The 20,858-nt window shown below is 39.1% G+C and overlaps 1 protein-coding gene and 1 long non-coding RNA gene across 2 annotated transcripts in view; one reads left to right on the forward strand and one right to left on the reverse strand.

The window, feature by feature from the left end:
* Positions 1 to 8,971, reverse strand: part of wnt3 (wingless-type MMTV integration site family, member 3) — a 35,649-nt gene extending 26,678 nt beyond the window's left edge. Inside the window, exon 1 of the mRNA XM_042508013.2 lies at positions 8,448 to 8,971. Within this exon, the coding sequence (XP_042363947.1) occupies positions 8,448 to 8,527 (80 nt within the window). The 5' untranslated portion in view covers positions 8,528 to 8,971. The remainder of the gene's footprint in view (positions 1 to 8,447) is intronic.
* Positions 1 to 20,858, forward strand: part of LOC148186283 (uncharacterized) — a 53,327-nt gene that overhangs the window by 13,574 nt on the left and 18,895 nt on the right. Inside the window, exon 2 of the long non-coding RNA XR_015775068.1 lies at positions 8,415 to 8,530. This is a non-coding gene — a long non-coding RNA (uncharacterized LOC148186283). The remainder of the gene's footprint in view (positions 1 to 8,414; positions 8,531 to 20,858) is intronic.

The following is a 20,858-nucleotide window of genomic DNA, read 5'->3' on the forward strand; positions in this document are numbered from 1 at the left end:
AAACAATTATTGCTGTTGACTTTTGCATGCTGAGGTAATTTGGAAAAAGCTCTGAAAACGCTGTGGTGTGATTCTACATTGTGGAGGATGAACCCAGTTAAAGGACCTTGCCAGTCTGCAGATATTTCACTGTCTGGTTGTAATGAATCCAACTGTCATGCATGTTTTTGCCTCTTCCTTTTACCTTCTGTATCTGTCAGGAAGGCTGGCTGTTGTACAACAATACATTTTTTTTGTGCAGGGTGAAATTTACAGAACTTTGCAAAACCTGGTATCAAACAGATACCCAATCTTGTTTATGTATTCTCTGATCTCTCTGATCTGATTATTCCCATCGATGCACAATAGGGGTCAACAAATTATCAGCCTGGCCAATTATTGGGGCTGACATTTGTCATTTTGCTGATTTTTATCCGCATTGTTTTAATGATCACTGATAAAATTAATTAAAAAGTGCAAAGAAATTGTGCGCATTGGACGAACTGTTACCTTGTAAAACCTCAGGGAGCTATTTTTATTTATTCATTTTAATTTTATTATTTATTTTCACTTGACTTTATAAAAATGTTGCTGGCAACTTGCTGTATTTGATGTTAAAAGTTTTAATTAAACATTTGCTCATGGCATTTAAACAAAGTTTTATGTTGGAGTTTGTTACATTCCAAATTTTAATTTTTGACAAAGATTTTTATTTTTGTTGTAAATGCATATCATTTCCAAATATCTGTTATCAGTCTCATTAACTACTAATAATTGGTATTGGTATCGTCCCTGAAAAACTAATATTGGTCGGCTTTAAAATTTCATATCAATATTGGCCCCAAATAAACATTTCTGCTGATGTGTCAGGCAGATAAGATGACATTTTCATTATGCAGCTTTAGTCGAAATTGGTCATATTTGTCCAGGATGTATCTGGATTGTCTGAGGTAGAGCATTATCCAAGTTTGCTGAAGTGGGATGAATTTTGTAGTTTTGTTTGAAAATGTTATGAACATATAACCTGAGCTGAACCCCTTTCCCACTGGACAAAAAAATCCACTAACACCTGATAACATCTGGCTTTTGTATTTAATGGGAAAGGTTCACTCCCTGGACAAACGACTGCTCTAGTCACGGGTATTTATCTGGCCCAGCTTTGACTGGCAGTGATAGCAATACGACATCTGGGGGAACGTGTTAATTTTAGCCTCTTTGCTGTCGTGATGCAATGACGAGCCACCACAAAATACCATCTGTCTCCGTCCAAACAGTGCCTGAATGTGGTTCAAATCTGTACTAGTATTGAAAAACTTACCAGAATGAGGGGAAATGTGTGTACATTTATTTCACAGTGTCTTTATTATTCATGTTTAGAAGTGAAGTTTTGTGATTGCAAAGACATGGAGCCCTCTGTTTGAAACTATTTCAAGCTTTATTTGATAATATGTGAACTAAATTCCTTGTAACTTGTAGACACTGAGTGATAGTCGTCTCTTCCTCACCACTCAGCAGCCTTCAGTTGACAGGTTGACCTGGTCAGTGACCTGAGGGCTCTGACTGAAAACAGGCTGTACAGGTGTGAGCAACACATCTCTGTCACTGACCCCATGTGTCAGAGAAATTGCTTTCTGCCAATAATTAACCCTCAGTAACAAGCCATACAGGTGAGATCAGCCAGGTAATGAAGACTTAAAATATTGTGTGTGTGCGTGTGCTCCTCCACACGTGTCCCGTAATGATCTCTTTGCCTCTGGCCGTTGCTGTTTTCCCTTTGAGGAACTGTCCTAGCCTGTGTTTTAGTGCGGCTAATAGCTGTGCACTGGGGGACTTTGTCATTTCCTACAGGAGCACATTGCATGCCCTTTGATAGTGTGTGAAGATTAGAACTCGCCTTCGCTGCTTTGAAACGCCACTCTCCTTTGAACCTCTCATTTAGCTGGGGTTTGACTGGATAATGTCATCCCACATGCTTGTTCAGTGATGACAGTCTCGTGAGTTTGTTTGTGAAGTAACGTGTTGGTTCTGTTGCATGACGGTGACTCTCACTGACAGTACAGGTAGAAAGACCTTGTAGATTTGGTCCTTCAGGGTTTCTGTTGGACCTTTAAAAAGTCTTAACCTTTTGACACCTTGATTTGCATCACTTTTCTGCTCTCAGACACATTCAGCAAGTATTTAAACCTTTGAACCTTGAGCAGATTGGTTTGATTTAAAACAAAAAAAAAAAAACATGAGACATTTTTGCCTCCCAAGTTGCTTGTTGCCTTATTTCCATGTTTTTAAACAAAATCAAGCCAATTTGCTCAGGTTTTAAAGGGTTAAATACAATTAATGGAATTTGAGCCCTTAAAATATTTTCAGAATTGATTGGATTATGAAGTTATCTTTCTGCTTGTTATGATGCATTGACTTCCGTCTCTATTTTAAATGTATTTTTGGGAAAAATTAGAATTGATCAAGCTGTAAAAAAGCTACAAAATGAGCATGAAACTAAAAACCACTAATGTAAACTGTGCAACCGGGGAACATTTTGATGGAAAACATCCAGGTGGTTTGTTGCGATAATACCTAATAATACCAATAATACCTCCTATCAAAACAAAAAGTTCTTGTAGAGGTAAAAAGTTGGTACTTCCCTCTAATATTGTTAAGTGCAAATTGAATGAGATCTGGATCAAGAACAGCGCATTTAGTGCTTGGTTGAAGCACGTTCAAAATAATGAATTTGATTTGTTTAAATTGTTGCCAGGTTTCAACAATTAAAGATTGGCCCATTTCCCAGGTTAATAAAATGCCACGTCAAGCCAGCGAATCAAGCCATTTACTTGCCCTGATTGGTCAGTATTCTTTTTCCAGAGTTGATGTTGGAGTTTGTATGGAGTGGGCTATTTCGCATCCCTCTCATCTCTTTTGGGTGTTGCTCAGGTGCAGTACCAATCAGGCACTTGAGAAAATGGCAGCAGGTAAAGATATGAGCTGAAGCACAAGCAACCATTTGAGTTATCTTGGAAACAGAGTTTATTTGGGTGGTGTCAGAGGATGTGGAAACTCTGAATATGTATTGTGCAGTTTGGCACAAGTTTGAGAACAAGAATGAAAAAAAAAAATTGAACCCAAAGTGTCTCTGGAAATTAAAAGAATGTAGTCTAGAGCTGTTCCATATGAAAAGTGTCTGTCATGAGATCGCTGTAGTTTTTATGAATAACTTGAAGTTCACTGCACATTTAGCAAGGAAATACTTCACTCAGGAACTTTGGTATGAAGGGATTGAAAAACATAAAGCCGCCGTAAAAATCCACTGTAAATGCCTGCCGTCGTTTCCCCTCACATCTTTCATACCTTTTTTTGCCAGTATGGACTAGGGGTACAACTAATGACTATTTTCATTTACGATTTTCTGTCGATTATGTTCTTGATTTATCGATTAGTAGTTTATTTTATAAAATTTCGGAAAATGGTTAAAAAAATGTAGACCAATATTTTCCACAATGGCCACAATGCAAAGATATTCAGTGACTGTTACAGAGGAGAAGCTATAATCGCAGAATTTAGACTTTTTTTTTGCAGGAAAACTACATACTGTCTAACTTGCGAACACAATTATTTTAGTTTGACGTTTTGGTAACTAGACCTTCTTGTTACTGAAACGGAGCAATAAAAAGTTCTTCTTTTTGCATGTTAGACAGTGTACAGGAGTTTTTCTTCAAGTTGTATTCTACTTGTCCCTTTTCTACGCACCTGTTTGGAAACAGATGTGCATTATTTTGTGATGACTTTTTTCTTTAAAAAAAATACTTAAACTGATGAATCAATTATCAAATATAATTTGGTATTGTTTGAAATAAGCACAGATTTTTATTTTATTTTCTAATAAATATTAATTGATCAATAATTTCAAGAAAAGTGCTTGCAATTTGCAACCCTGCACAAGACGTTTAAAAGTTTTTTTCAGTGCCAATACACCTGCTTTGGCACATTCAAAACATGTTGCAGTCATATATTTTGTTTTTAGGCATCTACTCTCTCTACATCCCTGTAGATGTCACTCTATGTGGAGACATTTCTCTTTGGCTTTAGCCCAAAATTGCCTTTGACCCTGGCACTATGGCGGCCCTCAGCCATTCATAATCGCTCCCCAAAGTTTCTTATGAATGACATTCTTCTGGACTTTCCTGCTCTTTTCTCTACCTTCCACCACACTGCTGAGAATAATACCCGAACATCCTTGATCTTTTCACACAAGGCGGCAGACGGGAGGATTTTCCCGCAGCAAGAATCATTTAAGTGATCCCTTTGCCAATGGTAGGGGTTTTTGGGGTTGAAGATTGGATTGAAGATTGGAGGTGGGGGGTGTCACAGTCAGATAATGACATTCCTGAGACCCAGAGATGGACTCTAGAGCCCCATTTAAGCCGCTCAGGTTGAACTGGAAAAGTCTGTGTGTGGACCAGGCACTTCGGTAGATAGCTTTGCGTGAGATCTTTAGAGAGGTGTGACATTATTGAGGCTACTCCCACAAGTAGTCCTTCAAACATAAGCAAACACAATTTTAGCCAGGAAGCAGCATTTAAGCTTAATCATGCTGCAGATTTTAATTAAAGGATGTTTAAATTGAATCAGTAAAAGCTTTAAAAATGCATAAAGCCTAATTATAGATATGAGTGTAATACCATTTAAATTGCTATTCGGCACAATAAATGCCTTTTCTCGTTTTTTATTTTGGTGACTTTGAACCTATGTTTGCATTTGTAGCAGTGGTAGTAGCAGCAGTTTCCCAGTCACATTGCAACAATTAATCGATTATGTGCCAACTATTAAATTAATCGCTAACTTGTTTGATAATGCATTAATCAGTTTCATTAAGTTTTTAAGAAATAAAGGTCACATTTCTCTGATTCCAGCCCCCTTAATTTGAAATGAGCCTAAGCAAAGGTATTGCCACCGCAAAACACTTAAATTTTTGAATAAATGTCTTGCGACTTATATACACTGATCTTAAATAATGTTACTTATCACATGACAGGGTTTAGATAATGTAAGATATTAAAGACCTTTTAAGACCATTCTGAATGCAATGTAAGATCTATTTAATGTAACTACTACAGCTGCAATCATTAAACAATTAGTTGTCAACTATTAATAATTTAATTGCCAACTAATTTGATAACTGATTAATCGCTTTGAGTAATATGAAGTCAGATTTCTCTGATTCCACCTTCACAAATGTGAATATTTTTTTGATTTCTTTGATGCTCGATGACAGTAAACTGAATATATTTGGATTTTGGGAAGAACAAGACATTTGAGGACGTCATCTTGTGCATATGGAAATACTAATGGACATTATTCACTATTTTCTGACATTTTATTGAGCAAACAGGTAATCATTTAATGGCTCTAAGTAATTTATTAAGAGACTAAAAGTCAAAGTTCTCTGAGTTTAGCCTCTTTAATGTGAATATTTTCTGGTTTCTTTACTCCTCTGTGACAGTAGAATGATTTTCTGTGGGTTTTGGGCAAAACAAAATATTTGAGGGTGTCATCTTTGACTTTGATCAACATTTTCTGGACAAAACAACTAAAGGATCAATCGAGTAAAATGATCATTAATGCCAGCCCGACCGTCAATTATGTGTCATCTGAGTGGACATGAAATAAAGCCCTGTCAGGGGCATAAATTCAAAGAAAGATTTGTTAATCCGGATTGCATTGATTACTAATTAAATCTGCTGTTGCTGATTTTAGCACTGTCACAGTGTATGCTGACTATTATCATAAAACATTTTCAAAACAAATGTTTGCTGCAAATAACACCATTTCTTTATCCGTCCTCTGTTCCTCCTTTTCATCCTCTGCTTGATTTCATAACCACATCAATGCAAATTTTTAAGTAAAACTGAGCATTTTAAAATTTTGCAGGGAAAGTGGAATCCATATGAGATTGCCCTACTTGAAAAGGCAAACAAAAAATTGCATAAAGAGAACACTGTCTGTGCTTTCTCGTGCAAATTTAACATCAGTGATGATAACAAGGGATTAAGAGAATAACAGTTATTGGATTTAAACCTCTCACAGCTCTGCGGTGTGAATATGACAGACTTAAACCGATAATCACCGCTGATGCTTCAATGGCTGGTACCGGAGTAAATTCAGCTGAGGTAATTCCCCGCTGAAAGTGACTGTCATCATTCACTTTACAAACCACCGCTGTTTACGCAAGGAACACAAACACACAGCTGGCTGACAGAGTGGCTTAAGCTGCTCTGAAAATAGTTGATGAGTTAAGCCTCACATACAATACTCACCACAACTGTTAATAGTAACCTTGGCATCTGATAAGAAGAAGAGTATTATGTCATAAGCTTCAAGTTCTTAGATATTGATATTCCTTGATGATTAAAGGTGAAAAGGTGAAAACACAGGAGTAATACCAAGAATAGGTATTTTTTTAATTTCTGAGAGGATGGCATCAGATAATTGGACATACACCTGTAGATTAGGGGTCATAACGTAGCTTAAAGTTGTCATGAATCCTCTAAAAAACTTTGATTTTGTGCAAAGCTGCTGTAACATTCTTGCATTACAAGAAGGCAATTTACCGCTCTGTCTCGCCTTTTCCAAACCCACCTCATTAGTTTGCTATGTCTTTCTGCTACACCTCATCTTCGTCCATGCATATGTGCATATCACCGGAGTTATTTATGCTCTGCTTTGTTTTCAACACCCTATCTTGTAAAAGCGAGGCTGCCAGGCATAAAGCAGTCAAAAGTGCTCTTCCCTCCACCCCGTCCCACCTTGGCTGGAGGATTTATGGCCAAGTCATCGCCCCTGAGACAGAAGCTGAGAGGAGCGAGAGGCTGCATGGGCCCTTCGCTGAAACTCGGCACCCTCTTGTTTGACGCACCTCCTCATTTTGTCTCCTTTTGGACATGTTCGACACCGCGGGGTGATGCTACTGACAGCGCCGTTTGACACCCATTCCTCAGCACCTGCCCAGTCACCTGGAGCTACGGCTTCTGCTTTTCATCTCCCAGTAACCCTTTCCCTAGCCCTACACTTCAAAATTTGTTACCCAAATCAAAGGTGGCGTGCATTGTTTGAGGTTTCGAACATTATACCGGTGTCATGTAAGCTCCTTGAACAGAACAGCTGCAGGTAATTCACACAGAGAGAATCCCGAGCTCTTTGTCGCTGTTGTCTGATGGTTCTCGCTGAAGCCAGGAGTGGGTGTAAAGTCCTCTTTGCCATTAACACTTGAGCCCTGTGGCCTGTGTGCTTGGCAGCTGCCTGCTCTGTAAACGAAACCAGAAGATGCTCGCGGTTTGGACAGCACCACGGTGGGACCACATGCTAGTTGGGCTACTAAAAAGTGCAGTAGCTCTGACAAGTATTGTGTCGCAAGCCAAAAGAGCTTTGTCATACGCCTACGCAAATATCTCCAAAATAGAAGCTTTATGTTACAAAAGAGGACCAGGAGCTATGAGGTCAGCTGCATGTAGCTGAATTTGTAATGAGATAAACCTCTAAATTTCAGTTACTGGTGCCAACAGCGATCTGGGATAATTTAACAAAGAGTAAAACCCTGCGGCACCTAAACATATTGTCTCCTGACAAATCCGTAGTGGAGGGGGTGAATTGTGGTACAATTGAAAAGCAAAATGATATGCTTAACTGTTTTTTTTACCCTTAAAAAAGGGATTAATTACAGCTGATGCCCTAAACCAGACTGCAAATTTGTAATATCATTGAATTGTGCACAAGTTTGTGTATATGAAAAATTCTGTGTTTAACGCATGTCATACAGCTACCCAAAAAAGAAACAATTCAAATTCAATTCACGGCATGTTTGGGGGCCTTAATGTAGAACAGTGACGCACAATAACAAAATATTCCTATAAGTCATGATTGTTGCGCTCCCTGAGGCACTCCTTAAATTATATGGTTGCATTTCAAGAAAGAAATTAACCATGGTTGAGAAACAGGAGCCTTTTTTCGACAGTGTCACTGAGCGATATTCATAATTTATGTAATAATGAGTGATCTTACTGACTTGTATGAAAATGCCTCGCAAGTCCTCACAGTGCTGCTGACAGTACATATCAACATGGCAACCACTTGCTTATGTATTTTTCCTTAAAATAAAAAAAAGAATCATGTTTTCAATCATTCAGTGGTCCCCAAACTACAAATTCACCGTCTTTGCATCACAACATACTCCAATATGATAAATGGACCTGAGTGTGGAGGGGAAAAGAACGGCGAGCCTTTTCCGTTACACTAGTATTTGAGGTTAAGATTCTTTGGACTGGGCCGGAGAACATTTTTCCACGCAGTCAACTGAAAGTGCACATTCTGCCCTCTCAGAAAATGATCATTTGACCAAAAAAAAAAGGACTCACACTCTCTCTCTCTCTCTCTTTATGCGGCTATAGGGTCTGATGCTGAAACTGTGGATTTGTACTCACCACCAGATGGGATAGCCTCCAAGCACCCGTGAGCTGGACAACCACACACACATCAAATATCCAATCAGATACAAATCCATGAGGTAAGCCTGTGTGAGAGGGTGAATGGATCAATACATAGAACTTCCAGCAGGCAGTGAAGAAGAGTTTCCAGGAAGAGAAGCTTTAGGGCAGCTTGATTGTTGAATGAGGGGGGAAGATTAAAATGATATTGAGAAAAAAAAAAATCTTCCTCCTGTTTTCCCCCCTTCTTTGAGTCGGGCCAGGAAAGTGTGTCTGTCTCCTAGTAGTTAAGAGAATAAGTGTCTCTTACACACATGCACACACGCTCCTACCCGTCCTCTCCTTCCCTCCCTCTCTCTGAGGTTCTTCCCTAAGGTAGATATCTTTTTTCTCTCTCTCTCGACTTTTTTCTCCCTCAGGATGCCTCATCCACAGGCCCAATATTAAAGTGGGGGGGTGGAGAGGCGGGGGGAATGAGGTTTGGAGATGTCAGCTGGCAAGCCAATCACAGAAGATGGCCTTAGGTTACGAAAAAAAAAAAAATTATTATTCGTTCCCATCTGTCAATCACACGCCACCCCCTGGTAATGTGGAAAAGAAAGGAAAGAGTGAAAAGAGGGAGGGAGGGAAATGAGAGAGGGAGGGACACATGAAAAAAAAGGTAGAGTCAACTTGTTTCATGTGTGATCATTGAAAAAAAAAAAGGAGGTAGGTGAAGGCCAGCGTCGCCGCGGCACATGTTGACACATTGATTTTTAAGGGGTTGCGCCCTGACTAATTGATCCGGATGTACGTGCATACTGCGCACAACACACGCATAATCTCACTCATATACAGTGAATTTTCTAAATTGTTGTCCGCCCACCCCAACAGGGGAGGACATAAAAGGGGACACAATAAAGCCATAAACTGCGGTGGTGGCTGGGCCAGGCATGCAGGGGTTATATGCTTCAGCGGCCCAAAGGCGACACATTTTACATCAATACTATTGTCATTCTGATGGGGCTGTGGGGCAAGCAGCCGTGGGACGGGGTGGAGGGGAGGAGGAGGAGGAGGAGGAGGAGGAGAAGGAGGAGGAGGAGAGGGAGACAGATAGAGAGTGAAGGAGGAGGGTGGGACACTTGTGATGGACTTAGCCTGAAGTAACGTTTGATTCACACACACAAGGAAACTGATCAGGACGAATGCAAACAAGATACCCGGCAGAGATCAAACACACGTCCTGATAACAATCTAGTTAGGAGTTTTGTCTCAGAGGATTATCAGCCGCGGAAAGAATGACCACCAGAGACGTGACCGCTGCAGAAACCAGTAATGAAGGGGTTCACCAGTATAAAATTGATACTTCATAGAACATAACTTTTTCTGAAAATTCAAGCTCCGAAGTTTCTTTAACATCAGGATTATTTGAATCCACTGAACAGTTTGCTGCTAGATTTTTGCCTCATGTCCCTTAGACATTGTCGCCACCTGTGTTTACTTATTATTATAGAAGTTAATGCTGCAGCTAATGATTATTTCAGTTGTTTATCTGTCAGTACTTTCTTGATTAGTTGTTTGGTTTATAAAATAGCAGAAAATGGCAAAAATCAGAATTCAAACCAGAAAATATTCACAATTAAGAAGCTGAAATCAGATTTTTTTAACTTATTTTTCTTGAGAATTCCTCAAACTGGTAAATTAACCATTAATTAGTTGCTGATATAGTTGATGACTAATCGATTGTTCATTGCCGTTCTAATAGAAGTCTCTGTTAAGATTGTGGCTTCTTTGACGGTCACTGTTTTATGAAATGATTAAATGATTTATTTGGATATTCGACGCGTGAGCTTGTCCTGAAGGCTTTTTTGAACATACAATTTTAAAATCAGGGAGTCTGTAGATCTTGAAAAGTCTTAAAATTTCTTAAATTTCTTAAATTTAGGGCCCTATAAGTCATTGAATAGTTTTAAATTTGACCTTGTGAGGTGTTAATTGCCACAAATATTTTATCTGATTTTGTTTTTGTCAAAATGAGTCCAGCTCTTTTGTGTAAATGTCCAGTTGTTATAAAACTTTTTATGAAAAGTGAGGTTTTGAAGTTTCCATTACTTCAGGATTATTTGAATCTACTGAAAAGTTGCTAGATTTTGCCTCATGAATTAAGCAAATAAAGCCGTCAGTGGTGATACTGTAGTGTAGAAGTCTGTGTGAAGATCGCGGTTCAATTTCAGGACATTTCTCTGTCTTGTGACATGATTAAATGAGCACCAAAAAAGCATTTATTTTGACATCCTTCCTCACTTGAAAACCTTGTTGAACGCATTATTGTAAAATATGGGCTTCTTTGATTCCTTAAAAAGTCTTAAAATGTCTTTAGTTTGAATTAATGAGGTCTTAATTGCCACATTTTCTCTTATTCCATTTGTTCAAAATGTCATTCTGTCTGTTGCTAATACTGCAGTCCTATAACATCACATACTCAAATGCAAACTGAGTTGATAGGTGTTTATCTTTTGCTTGACACTGCAGTAAGGGTTATTTATATTAATGGGAAGAGGTATTCAAATTATGTACTTAAGTAAAAGTACTAATACCATAGTGTTAAAATACTTGATGACAACAGGGTGTTTGCGTGTCCTTAAAATGTCTTAAATTAATTTTTTAAATAAATATTTGGCCTTAAAAGTCATTAAATAATCATAATTTTGAAATTGCGAGGTCTTAATTGCTATAACCATTCTATCTAATATCATTGATCCATCTTTTAATATATTTTGGTCAAAATGAATCATGCTCAAATGCTTTCAAGTCCACAGATCTTCAAATCTTTAAACCTACAACTGGACCTAATACTGTCTTTACTTTATACTTGCACTTGTCTTATGACAAAATATAAATTAATCACGCTCACTTTTAGCAGTTGGACTTTGCAATAGAAATGGTCTGCCAATGCTTACATTGGTATTTTGCTTATTATAATGTCATCTCTAGGAGAATCTTCAAATGCTTCATATACCTAAAATCTTAACAGCCCAAACTAAAAGGTTGTTGAAGTCAATAAACCATAAGAATAGCTAAAAGCATTGAAACTGTTATACAAAAAAATTGACACATTTTTAATAATTTTACACATAAACATTCTAAAGATTTCTAAATATAGAAACACACAAAAAAAAATCTTAAAACTCTGTTAGTTCTTTGAAGTGTCAACATTATTTAGCTTTTGAGATATGCTCACTTAATGAGCATTGTGCAGAGTCATTTTGATAGATCTGTCACTCAGTCCTCTGGCACAACTGTGCACTTTTGTGCAGTTTTGCCCCACACATAATGTAGCGTGATAACATCATCCTGTGTAGACTTTATGGTGGCACTGAAAACAGAAGCCTTAGCTTTCTGCTGCAAAAAGAATAAATGTTCTAGTTATTGTGATTTGTGTTGTAGATCAGTTTTAAAAAGATCATGCAAACAACAATATTCCACAAGATGTCTGTTTTTAAAGGGTTAATAATGGAGTCCTACATAAAACCTACTTCTGCACGGGGCCAGATATATATGACTTACTTTATACCAACCTGCATTGCTTGACTGAGAAAAAGCTGATATATCCAGAAATCAATCTTAAAACTAGTTAAAAATAATCTTGAGAAGTCTAAAAAAGCATTAAATATAACTGTCTGATACCTGTTAAAATATGAGTTAACACTTTTTAAAATACTTTTAAAGTAATTCGAACAGATGGATTAGATGGATAGATTTCACAACAGATTGAGTGTGTGCAGCCATGTGGAAGCCAGCCTTTGGAAGATCTGTTTCCAGGCAAGGAAGGTCAAATTAAGTTCAATAACATAGTAGAAGATGTTTTATTGATTCCATCCTGATTTAATATTGTAGCAACTAAAAAAATGAATGAAAATATGAAATGTACCCCACACACCAGGGATACTCAAGTTGCGTTGCCCGGAGGCCACTCAATAAACAAACATTCATAATATTTATTGGTATATATAAAAGATGGATTGCCTTTTTTTTTTTTTAACCTTTTGATGTTTGCTGTATGCAGGGATGTTTCTAGGATTTAAGGGGGCCTGGACGTCTGCTGGGGGGGTCCAACTTTTTTTAAATGCACTCTGGCACCTTATTTACATTTAAAGAAAAAAATCCTACTGTGAACTGTGGTTAATTTTGTTTTATTGTGAATTAGAAAATAGTCCAATCGGAGGGCACAATGACAACAGCAGATGATTTCTTTTTTTTTTCTAATGCATGTGTGTCCCTTCGTATCATTCTGTACAGAAATTTTTTCGTAGACGCAATGCAGGTGAAGCTCGTCATGACGTTTTTTCATACTTTTCGCTCATCTGTTTGTTATTGTGTGTAACCAAAGTTTTGCTCAGGGGGAGGTCTTGTTTTGAAATCTTGTGCAGTTTTCCAGATTTTCAAAATCTGCTAAATATTCATTCATGGCACTGAAAATATTTAAGATAACATTCAGCTACATTTTATATACTCCATTAAACAAACTCTTCTCTGTGCTCCTCTCTCCATCTTCCGCAAAAGTTTCCACTGTTTTCTTTCTGCAACAAGTGACTTCTCCATGAATGCATCTCAGGCAGAACTCTTCATGAGTCCTCTTTTTCTTCAGCAGCCCTTTGTGAAGTTTGAGTGACAGAGTGTATGATTGATCTGTCCATCCATTCAGAGCTGATAAAATCAGATCGATGGATGAGAAGAGTCGCTGCTGTGAGTGGATGCAAACTTTAAGGCCCGTCAGAATTTATTCATCTAAAAATCAGGGTGTAATTGGTATTAAAATGTCTTAAATCAGTCTTTTAATAATCTAATCAGACATGGGAAGTAGGATTTTACTAATCTTTTTTATTTCTGATGTTGCATCTTAAAACCTCAAAATAATAACATTTGTGTTTAAAAAAATAAAAAACAAATACCTTAATGTCATGGTCAGGGTCTAGCTGTCACCCTGGAGGACACAAAATAACAATTTCAATGAAAATTGACAGTTTTATTAGATTTCATGCCATAGTTGAAACCAGTATGAGAAAATTGTAAGCAAAAACTTTTACAAACTCAGCACAATAGGAATTAATACAGTGGGATCCCATATACAGAGTGGGAAACATAAAACTGCCAAGAAAACCTGCCAAAAACTGAGAGGTATTTCCGAGTTCTCTTCTACCATGGGACAATAAAGTCATATTTTTTGTTACAATAAACATTTAGCCAAAATTGTCCCTAACCACCTGTAATTGGTATGTCTTTTTTTCAAATTTTGTTTATTGTTATATTTTCCATAAATTTCATCCCAAGTTCCATTAAAAAACATTTAAAAGTCTCACATCTAACTTGCCTCAAGCAGTAGGAACCCTGCATGATGCTGCAAGAACAACAGGTGACTCAAATATCACGCTTGTTAAATAAAAAAAAATTACTCTCAAGAGATTTTAAAGATATGACAGTATTTATAATTGAAATATAAAATCTGTCCCTCTGTGGTGTGTTGCGTGGGGGTTGTGAACCTCCAGGGCATGAGTGAGCTCGGTGGTGGACCGAGGGGGCTGGAAGGTCGCTCAGCAGGGGCTGGGAGCGTGCACTCTGCAGAGAGGAGGCTGAGTGCCCACCGCAGGGAGAGAGCGCAGTGACCACAGTCTGGAGGTCAGTAGTGGAGCGCTCCCCCTTCACCCGCCCCATCTGTGTTTTATTCCTCCATAACAAAGAAGATAGGGAAACAGGCAGTGACTGAGCAGCACTCGACCTACCGCCCTGTTTGAGAGGAGAGCGGGGTGGGGGGGGGTTCCCGTGGGCCTCTAAATGTGACAATAATTGATAGATATCTTTGTGAAACTTGTATGAATCCTGCTCTCCTGCCAGTCGTGGTGGGGAGTCTTCTGCATTACCCGAATAAAGATGACTTTTCAATGCCTCGAGTCAAGATGCGGTATGTCATCGCGGCGCTGACAATGAGGCAGGTCTGTTTTCGATCACGAACATTGTCATGTGTTACGGCATCGTCAGAAATGTGCCTAGCTCAGCTCTGGGAGTTGGACGACAGTTGCTCTGCAGGAGCTATAGACGGTGTGCAGGGCCAGGGGTGGATGGGGGGAATGTGACAGGGGTCTAATTTATGAGCACAGGCAAAGGAATCAGTCTGCGGTCTGCATCTGAACAACATTGAAACCACGTTTCCCAGGTCGAGGCCACAAGTGCAACGAGAACTGTCTGGAAAAGCAGCGGCAATAAGGTCAAGAACATTGGAGCCAGATCTTGAAATAACTCAACAACACTTGGTGGTGTTTTGAACAAACCTCTGCGAAGGAAGGCCTCGGTCTGCGTGTCTGCATCAGTAGGTGCACAGGAGGGGGAGGCGCACACAGCGGTCCCCTACCGGGCCGGTTTCTACGGTGACCTGAGAAAGGCTGTAACCAGGTCCGGCTCTTTTCTCAGGCCTAATCAGCGTATTACCACAAAGAAGGACATGTGTTCGGCCCCCCCACCTCTCTTCCCTCCCTACTCAATCCGACCAGCATGGCTGGACACAGGCAGCCAATAAAACCCGGATTAGGAGGGTATCTACACACACTGGGCTGTAGCAAAAAAGTTTCTGAACACGCCCAATCCCGCCCTGCTCCCCTTCACAAACTCCTTTTCATTCTTCTCTGTCTCTCATTGCTTCCATCTTTCACTTTATTTCACTTGCGCCCATGTTTATATCCTTCTTCCTTTCAGAGCCCTCGCCCTGTAAGCTCTTCACACAATGGGGCGTCCAGAAATTACTCATTTTGCCAGAGCAGCTCAGCAAATTCCCAATGCCTCTTGCTCCGCCTTTATACTCTGGATCCTGTGCTTTTTTTGCTGTTATGATAATGAATTGTGCTCAATCACAATGACAAAGCTGTGCTTGTGTTTGTGAATTGGTGAACTTATGGGAATTCACACTCCTTTACATATTTTTGCATGAATTCACAACACTCCTCTACATTGGCGATATTCAACCTATGGTCTGCAGGCCAGATCTGACCCCTGATAGAGTGCCTGGTGGCCCCCCAACCATTTTCTAATTGACAATAACAAATGAAGTGATTGACACTGGAAATTGTTTTGACCTGGACCTAAAATCCAGAAACATTATAAAATTCCAGGAATTTCCTAAAAATCTAGAAATGTCCTAATTTTGTACAAATATCTCAAAATCCTAAAATCCCCCAAACATCCTAAAATCTTAAAAATGTGCTAAAACCCTAGAAGCATCCTAAAATCCTAGAAATATCCTAAAATCCCAGAAATGCAAAATCCTAAAAATGTGTTTAAATTCTAGTAATCCTAAAATCCCACATATGTCCTAAAATTTCTTGAAATGTCCTAAGTTCTGAGGAACATGCTAAAATCCTAGAAACTTGCCAAAATCCTAGAAATATTGTAAATTCCCATAAACATGTATGTGGCTGCTGCGACTGGCTCCTGGCCCTCTGTCATTTTGCAAAAGTGGCCCCCAAGCACAGCAAGTTGAGTATCCCTGTGTGTGCAAAATGGAAACCTGCCATTTGAATTTCACAAACTTTTGCCTCCATCTGTGAAGTAATTGCCTGATAAATTAATACCAGATAACGATAATAATTAAGTCCCAGTGCACAGTCTGTTCTGTCTGCACAGGAAGTGCGTCGTGTTTACTGTCATGGTTTGTCTGGAGAATTTTGGAAGTCATGCGCCTCTCTGTGGCTCAGAGGCTCACCTCAGAGTCCTCGCTAATGTGTCCTGGAAATGGGAGAGTGTTAAGGATAATATCAGTGCCTTTGTCCAGACTTTTTAAGACAGGGGACAAAGACGACAAGAACTCTTCCCCCCAAATAAACCTTTTTCATTAGAGCGGCTAACACTTCATCCCTCGGCTATGTGAGGGAAGCTCTGTGAGCTGCTCAGCAAGGTCCCACTGGGAAGAGCCTAAAACCCTCAGCAGTCTTCAGCCGGACACTGAGGCGGCCTAATTAAAGGGCACTTAAGCCCCACAATGTGCGGCGGTGCAGGTTGGAGTTGGTGGGGGTCCCTGCCGAGAGGGACAGAATTCATGGCACTCGTAAACAAGGGAGTCCAGGACAGAGGGACAGAAGAGGGCTATGTGCCAGAGACTTTGTTCACACAAGATGAAGAGTCAACAGCCTCCCCATCCCTCACCCCTCCTTAGCCATCCCCCCTAATAACCACCTTCTTCAGAGGAGCTGTGAACACAATGCCATCCCACTCCCCTCCTCTTGCTCTCAATCACTGTTGGGACAATGAGGGTAGACCCCCACCCACCCCACCACCACCACCACCATCCTTCTGCCCCTCCCCGACCCCCAAACAGACACTTCTTTTATTGAAATTCTTTGGTGTTCTAATCCTCAGCTTCCTCCAGGGGCAATAATGGACTCCCTGCGTCAGCCTTTTCCAGCCAGGCTATCATCCAAGCCTGCCTGGGTCACAAGTCCACCTCTCCTATTGGAGAGAGCTGCCCCTGCAGTGTCATTCCTGTCACATCCAGCTCATTTACACGCCCCAACGCCATTAATAGCACAAACAAAATGGTATCAATAGCCATGCGAGTTTCTGTATGTTCAAGTATCAGCAGCAAAAACTATTAGATGCTTTACATTTTAGATTTACAGAACAAGATGGTATTGATCACCATGGCTCAGCAACAGGGATTGTGCAATCACCTGGGTCGAGTAAAAAGTCACACTGGGCTAGATCCTGGAAATGTGCTAAAATCTTAGAAATGTCCTGCAATCAAAAAAGTGTCCTGAAATCTGAAAAATGTCCTAAAATCCTTGAAACGTTCTAAAATCCGAGGAGCATCCTAAAATCCTTAAATTGTCCTAAGATCCAAGAAACGTCCTAAAATGCTACAAACATCCTTAAATCCTAGAAATGCCCAAAAATCAGAGAAATGCCCTAAAATGCAAAAACATCCTATTATCCTAAAAAGTATGCTGCAATCCTAGAAACACCCTAAAATACTAGAAATGCCCTAAAATCAGGTAAATGTCCTCTAAGGGCAGTATTGGTATCCCTGCTTCAGCCTTTTCCAGCCAGGCTATCATCCGAGCCTGCCTGGGTCACAAGTCCACTGCTCCTATTGGAGACAGCTGCCTCTGCAGTGTCATTCCTGTCACATCCAGCTCATCTACAAAATCATCCGCTGCCACTGTTTATTAGGAGCACTATTGGAATATTTGTCTATTTTTTGGTTATTTATAGAGCAATTGAGGCAGAGACAACAGTGAAAGTGAAGCCCAACTATTCATCCTGCTGGGTCTAAAAGTTTGCTTTTACTTACAAAAAATTGCTTCTCTTGTCCATCGATGCAATTTGATTAGCTGTGATCTATAGATCAGTTATCCACTCCCTGAATGACAAACTGCTGCTGCGGAAAAAAAACAACTGATGAAGAACTCCACCTGTGCAGACCCACGAAAACCTCAGATTTTAGAGAGAGGACACAGAACCATAAAAAAGGGCACACTGACATTTAACACTTGCCAAATGTCAATGAAAATGGCCTGGGAAGGCAAATGTCAAGTTGGGCAAGTAAATCCAGTAACTAACTTGCCCAAAAAACAGTTAAACAAATCGCTCTTTTCCAGAGTTGATGATGAAGGTATTGAGCCACCTTGCTTCCTTCTCAGAAGGAACCTCTAGTCAGCGCTTCAGGTATCATAGAAACCCATTAGTGGTGAATTGGTCATATTTAGTGGGCATGCTTTGTTTGAGGGCAAAACTGCAACTATCTGTGAGGCAGGTAGCGAGCAAGGCAGATAAATGAGTTCTTTTTTATGATGATTAACTCTCTTGGTATTTGATGGCTGTGTAAAAGTAAAACATTGTGTATACGGGCAAGTGAAATTTTACTTCGGCAAGCAGGTACCTGACTCACTTGACTGATCAGGCAAGTTTATTTAAAAAAAGGAAAAAAAGCATTTAAGTTTTTAAGTTGAGACCTGGTTAGTTTTGTTGAATGTGAACAAATTCACCTTTTGGCTTCACTGTGTGTTAGTTCATCTGTACCACTCATGGAGTTTCGTGAGCCATATTCAGGTTGCCCAACAGTTGGCACAGGATGTGTGGAAAATACTAGAAACCCACAATACTGATGTAGAAAAAAAATCTCAGCAAATATCAATATTCAAATGATGAGTGTAATGAATGCTGATTACAGATTATACTGTACATTTCCAATGGTTAGTGGACTGTAGTAAATAAACGCCTTATGTAATCCTTTTTTTTTGTACAGGGTATAACCCACAGTGACATGAATAGGAATTACAAGATATTAAAAACATATCTTAAAAACTTTTTTTCACAATAACTGCACACTTTTTCTTTCATGAGTTATTAAATGAATATTGGATACGATTTGTTAGACTTTAGCCACAGGCATTGAGTCATAGAAAAACAGAGTGAGGTGGGTGTAATTATCATACCTTTTAATCTTGAATGCATCACTGCGCTTGAGTTAAAGTTACTTGACTGTTTAATAGTGAGGGCTCCAGGATTGCAGCAACCAGTAAAGAGTGTGTGGATGGTGACATCTGCTGGTCATTTCCAGTCAGAGGCTCTAGATTGTCAAGTACACACATGAAATGTCTTGTGAACATGAAGCCTGAAAGAGCCTGTCATGCCACGTCACAACCAGAGCTGCAACTAACAATTATGTATGAATTATTTTGATATTGTTTTGATAAATCAGCCAATAAAATGTCAGCAATTGTGACGAACGCTCATCATTATGTACCACTATCCAAAGTGACGTCTGTTTTGGGAGCAACAGTCAAAAACTTTATTGTTCAGTTTGAAATAATACAAAAATAAGAAAGCAACAGCTTTTTTTCCAAATGTTGCATTTCTATAAGAACAGAAGCAGAATTTGTAGCTTCCACTTGTTTAAAATGGTGCATATTGTGCACTCTACAGTACAGTTGATAATTTATTTAATGAGGGCAACGTTGTTGAACAAATAGGCATCTTTTCCCTTGATTGGTTTGACTAATGGTAAAGATTAAATTACTACACTGAGTGAATTGCATCATCACACCAAAGGATGAAACACCAAATTTTTCAACCAAGAAAACTGCAATATTGCCGCATCCACTACAACAGCTTTACAAAATTATTTTAAAGACAGGCACTTTTTATGACCAATGCAAGCTGCATTTACACAAGAGTTAGGTGTATGTTTTCTCTCCAACAATCTTTAAATTCCAGGGTTTACATGTAGTAGATATTAAGCTTGTCTTAACATTTATCATCCATGCAGTGATGTTGTTATTGGAAAAGTAAAAAGGATTATCTTTTCCATGTAAGGAAACCTTAATAGCTGTATTCATTGTCGTTTCCATGGACACAATGAATAAACAAGGCTGCACAGATGCCATGCAAAATTAAATTATAGGACTCTTTTGCAACTAATTTTCAGTTCTCATTTGTAAGAGACCACAAATGGGGGAAACAATAATATAATTATAGTTATTAAATATGTTATGTGTAATTAATACAAGTATAGTACTGGTTACTTTACTTCCTCTTTGGGCAGAGATGACCTGAGCTGTGTGAGCTAATCTTTTGGCAATTATTTGGCAACATAAAAGCACACATAGCCAGAATGTGACATAAATGTTAACTGTTGGATTTTAAAACCATTTATTTGGATAAAATCTAGCGATTTGATCTTAGATGTCAAATATGGTTGAAAAATCTGCGAGAAGTCTTGAAATTTGAATTTGGAAAAAGACTGAAATGGGGAATGTGTAAGGGCACTGATATAAAGACCATTAGCTATACTGAAGCAGGGACATTTGTCTTTTTTGAAATTTTCCCTAAATACAAGCCACTTACATACAGTATTATGGTTGTAAAATTGTAGTATTTCATCTAAATCAAATGCAGGTTTATATATAGAAAGTCATGCCTTTAGCATAAAACATTCCTTGCTAATGGCATATGAAGACTTTACATTCTCACTTAACGACAGCCACTGATGCCAGAACAAAGTACAACATGAAATGCATCTGATCATTAAAAGCTTTTATTACTGGCATGAGTCCTATTAACGGAATCGCATTACATATGAAAGGTTTAGCCAGATGACCCGTGGGCATTAGCCAAAGTGTAGAGAAATGTAGTCTGCAGAAGAACATATCGAAACAGCTATTAAATATGTGGTGGGGAGGAAATGGATATGACTGCAGGACTTTGAAGCTCTGATTTTATCGCGGTTGGTGGAAGCCAAAGTTTTCTTACGACAAAGATCAGTTACCCAATAGCACGCGGCTGAGTGTAAATCATTTTCTCAGATGGGTACTGTACCAAAAAAGCAACGCTCTGTGGATTAAGCCTTTGGAACCTTGCAAAATTGGTTTTACTCATTTTAAACAA

This window comes from Plectropomus leopardus, chromosome 19, assembly GCF_026936395.1.
Source record: "Plectropomus leopardus strain MGB_pleo_1.0 chromosome 19, ASM2693639v1, whole genome shotgun sequence".
NCBI classification, from domain to species: domain Eukaryota; kingdom Metazoa; phylum Chordata; class Actinopteri; order Perciformes; family Serranidae; genus Plectropomus; species Plectropomus leopardus.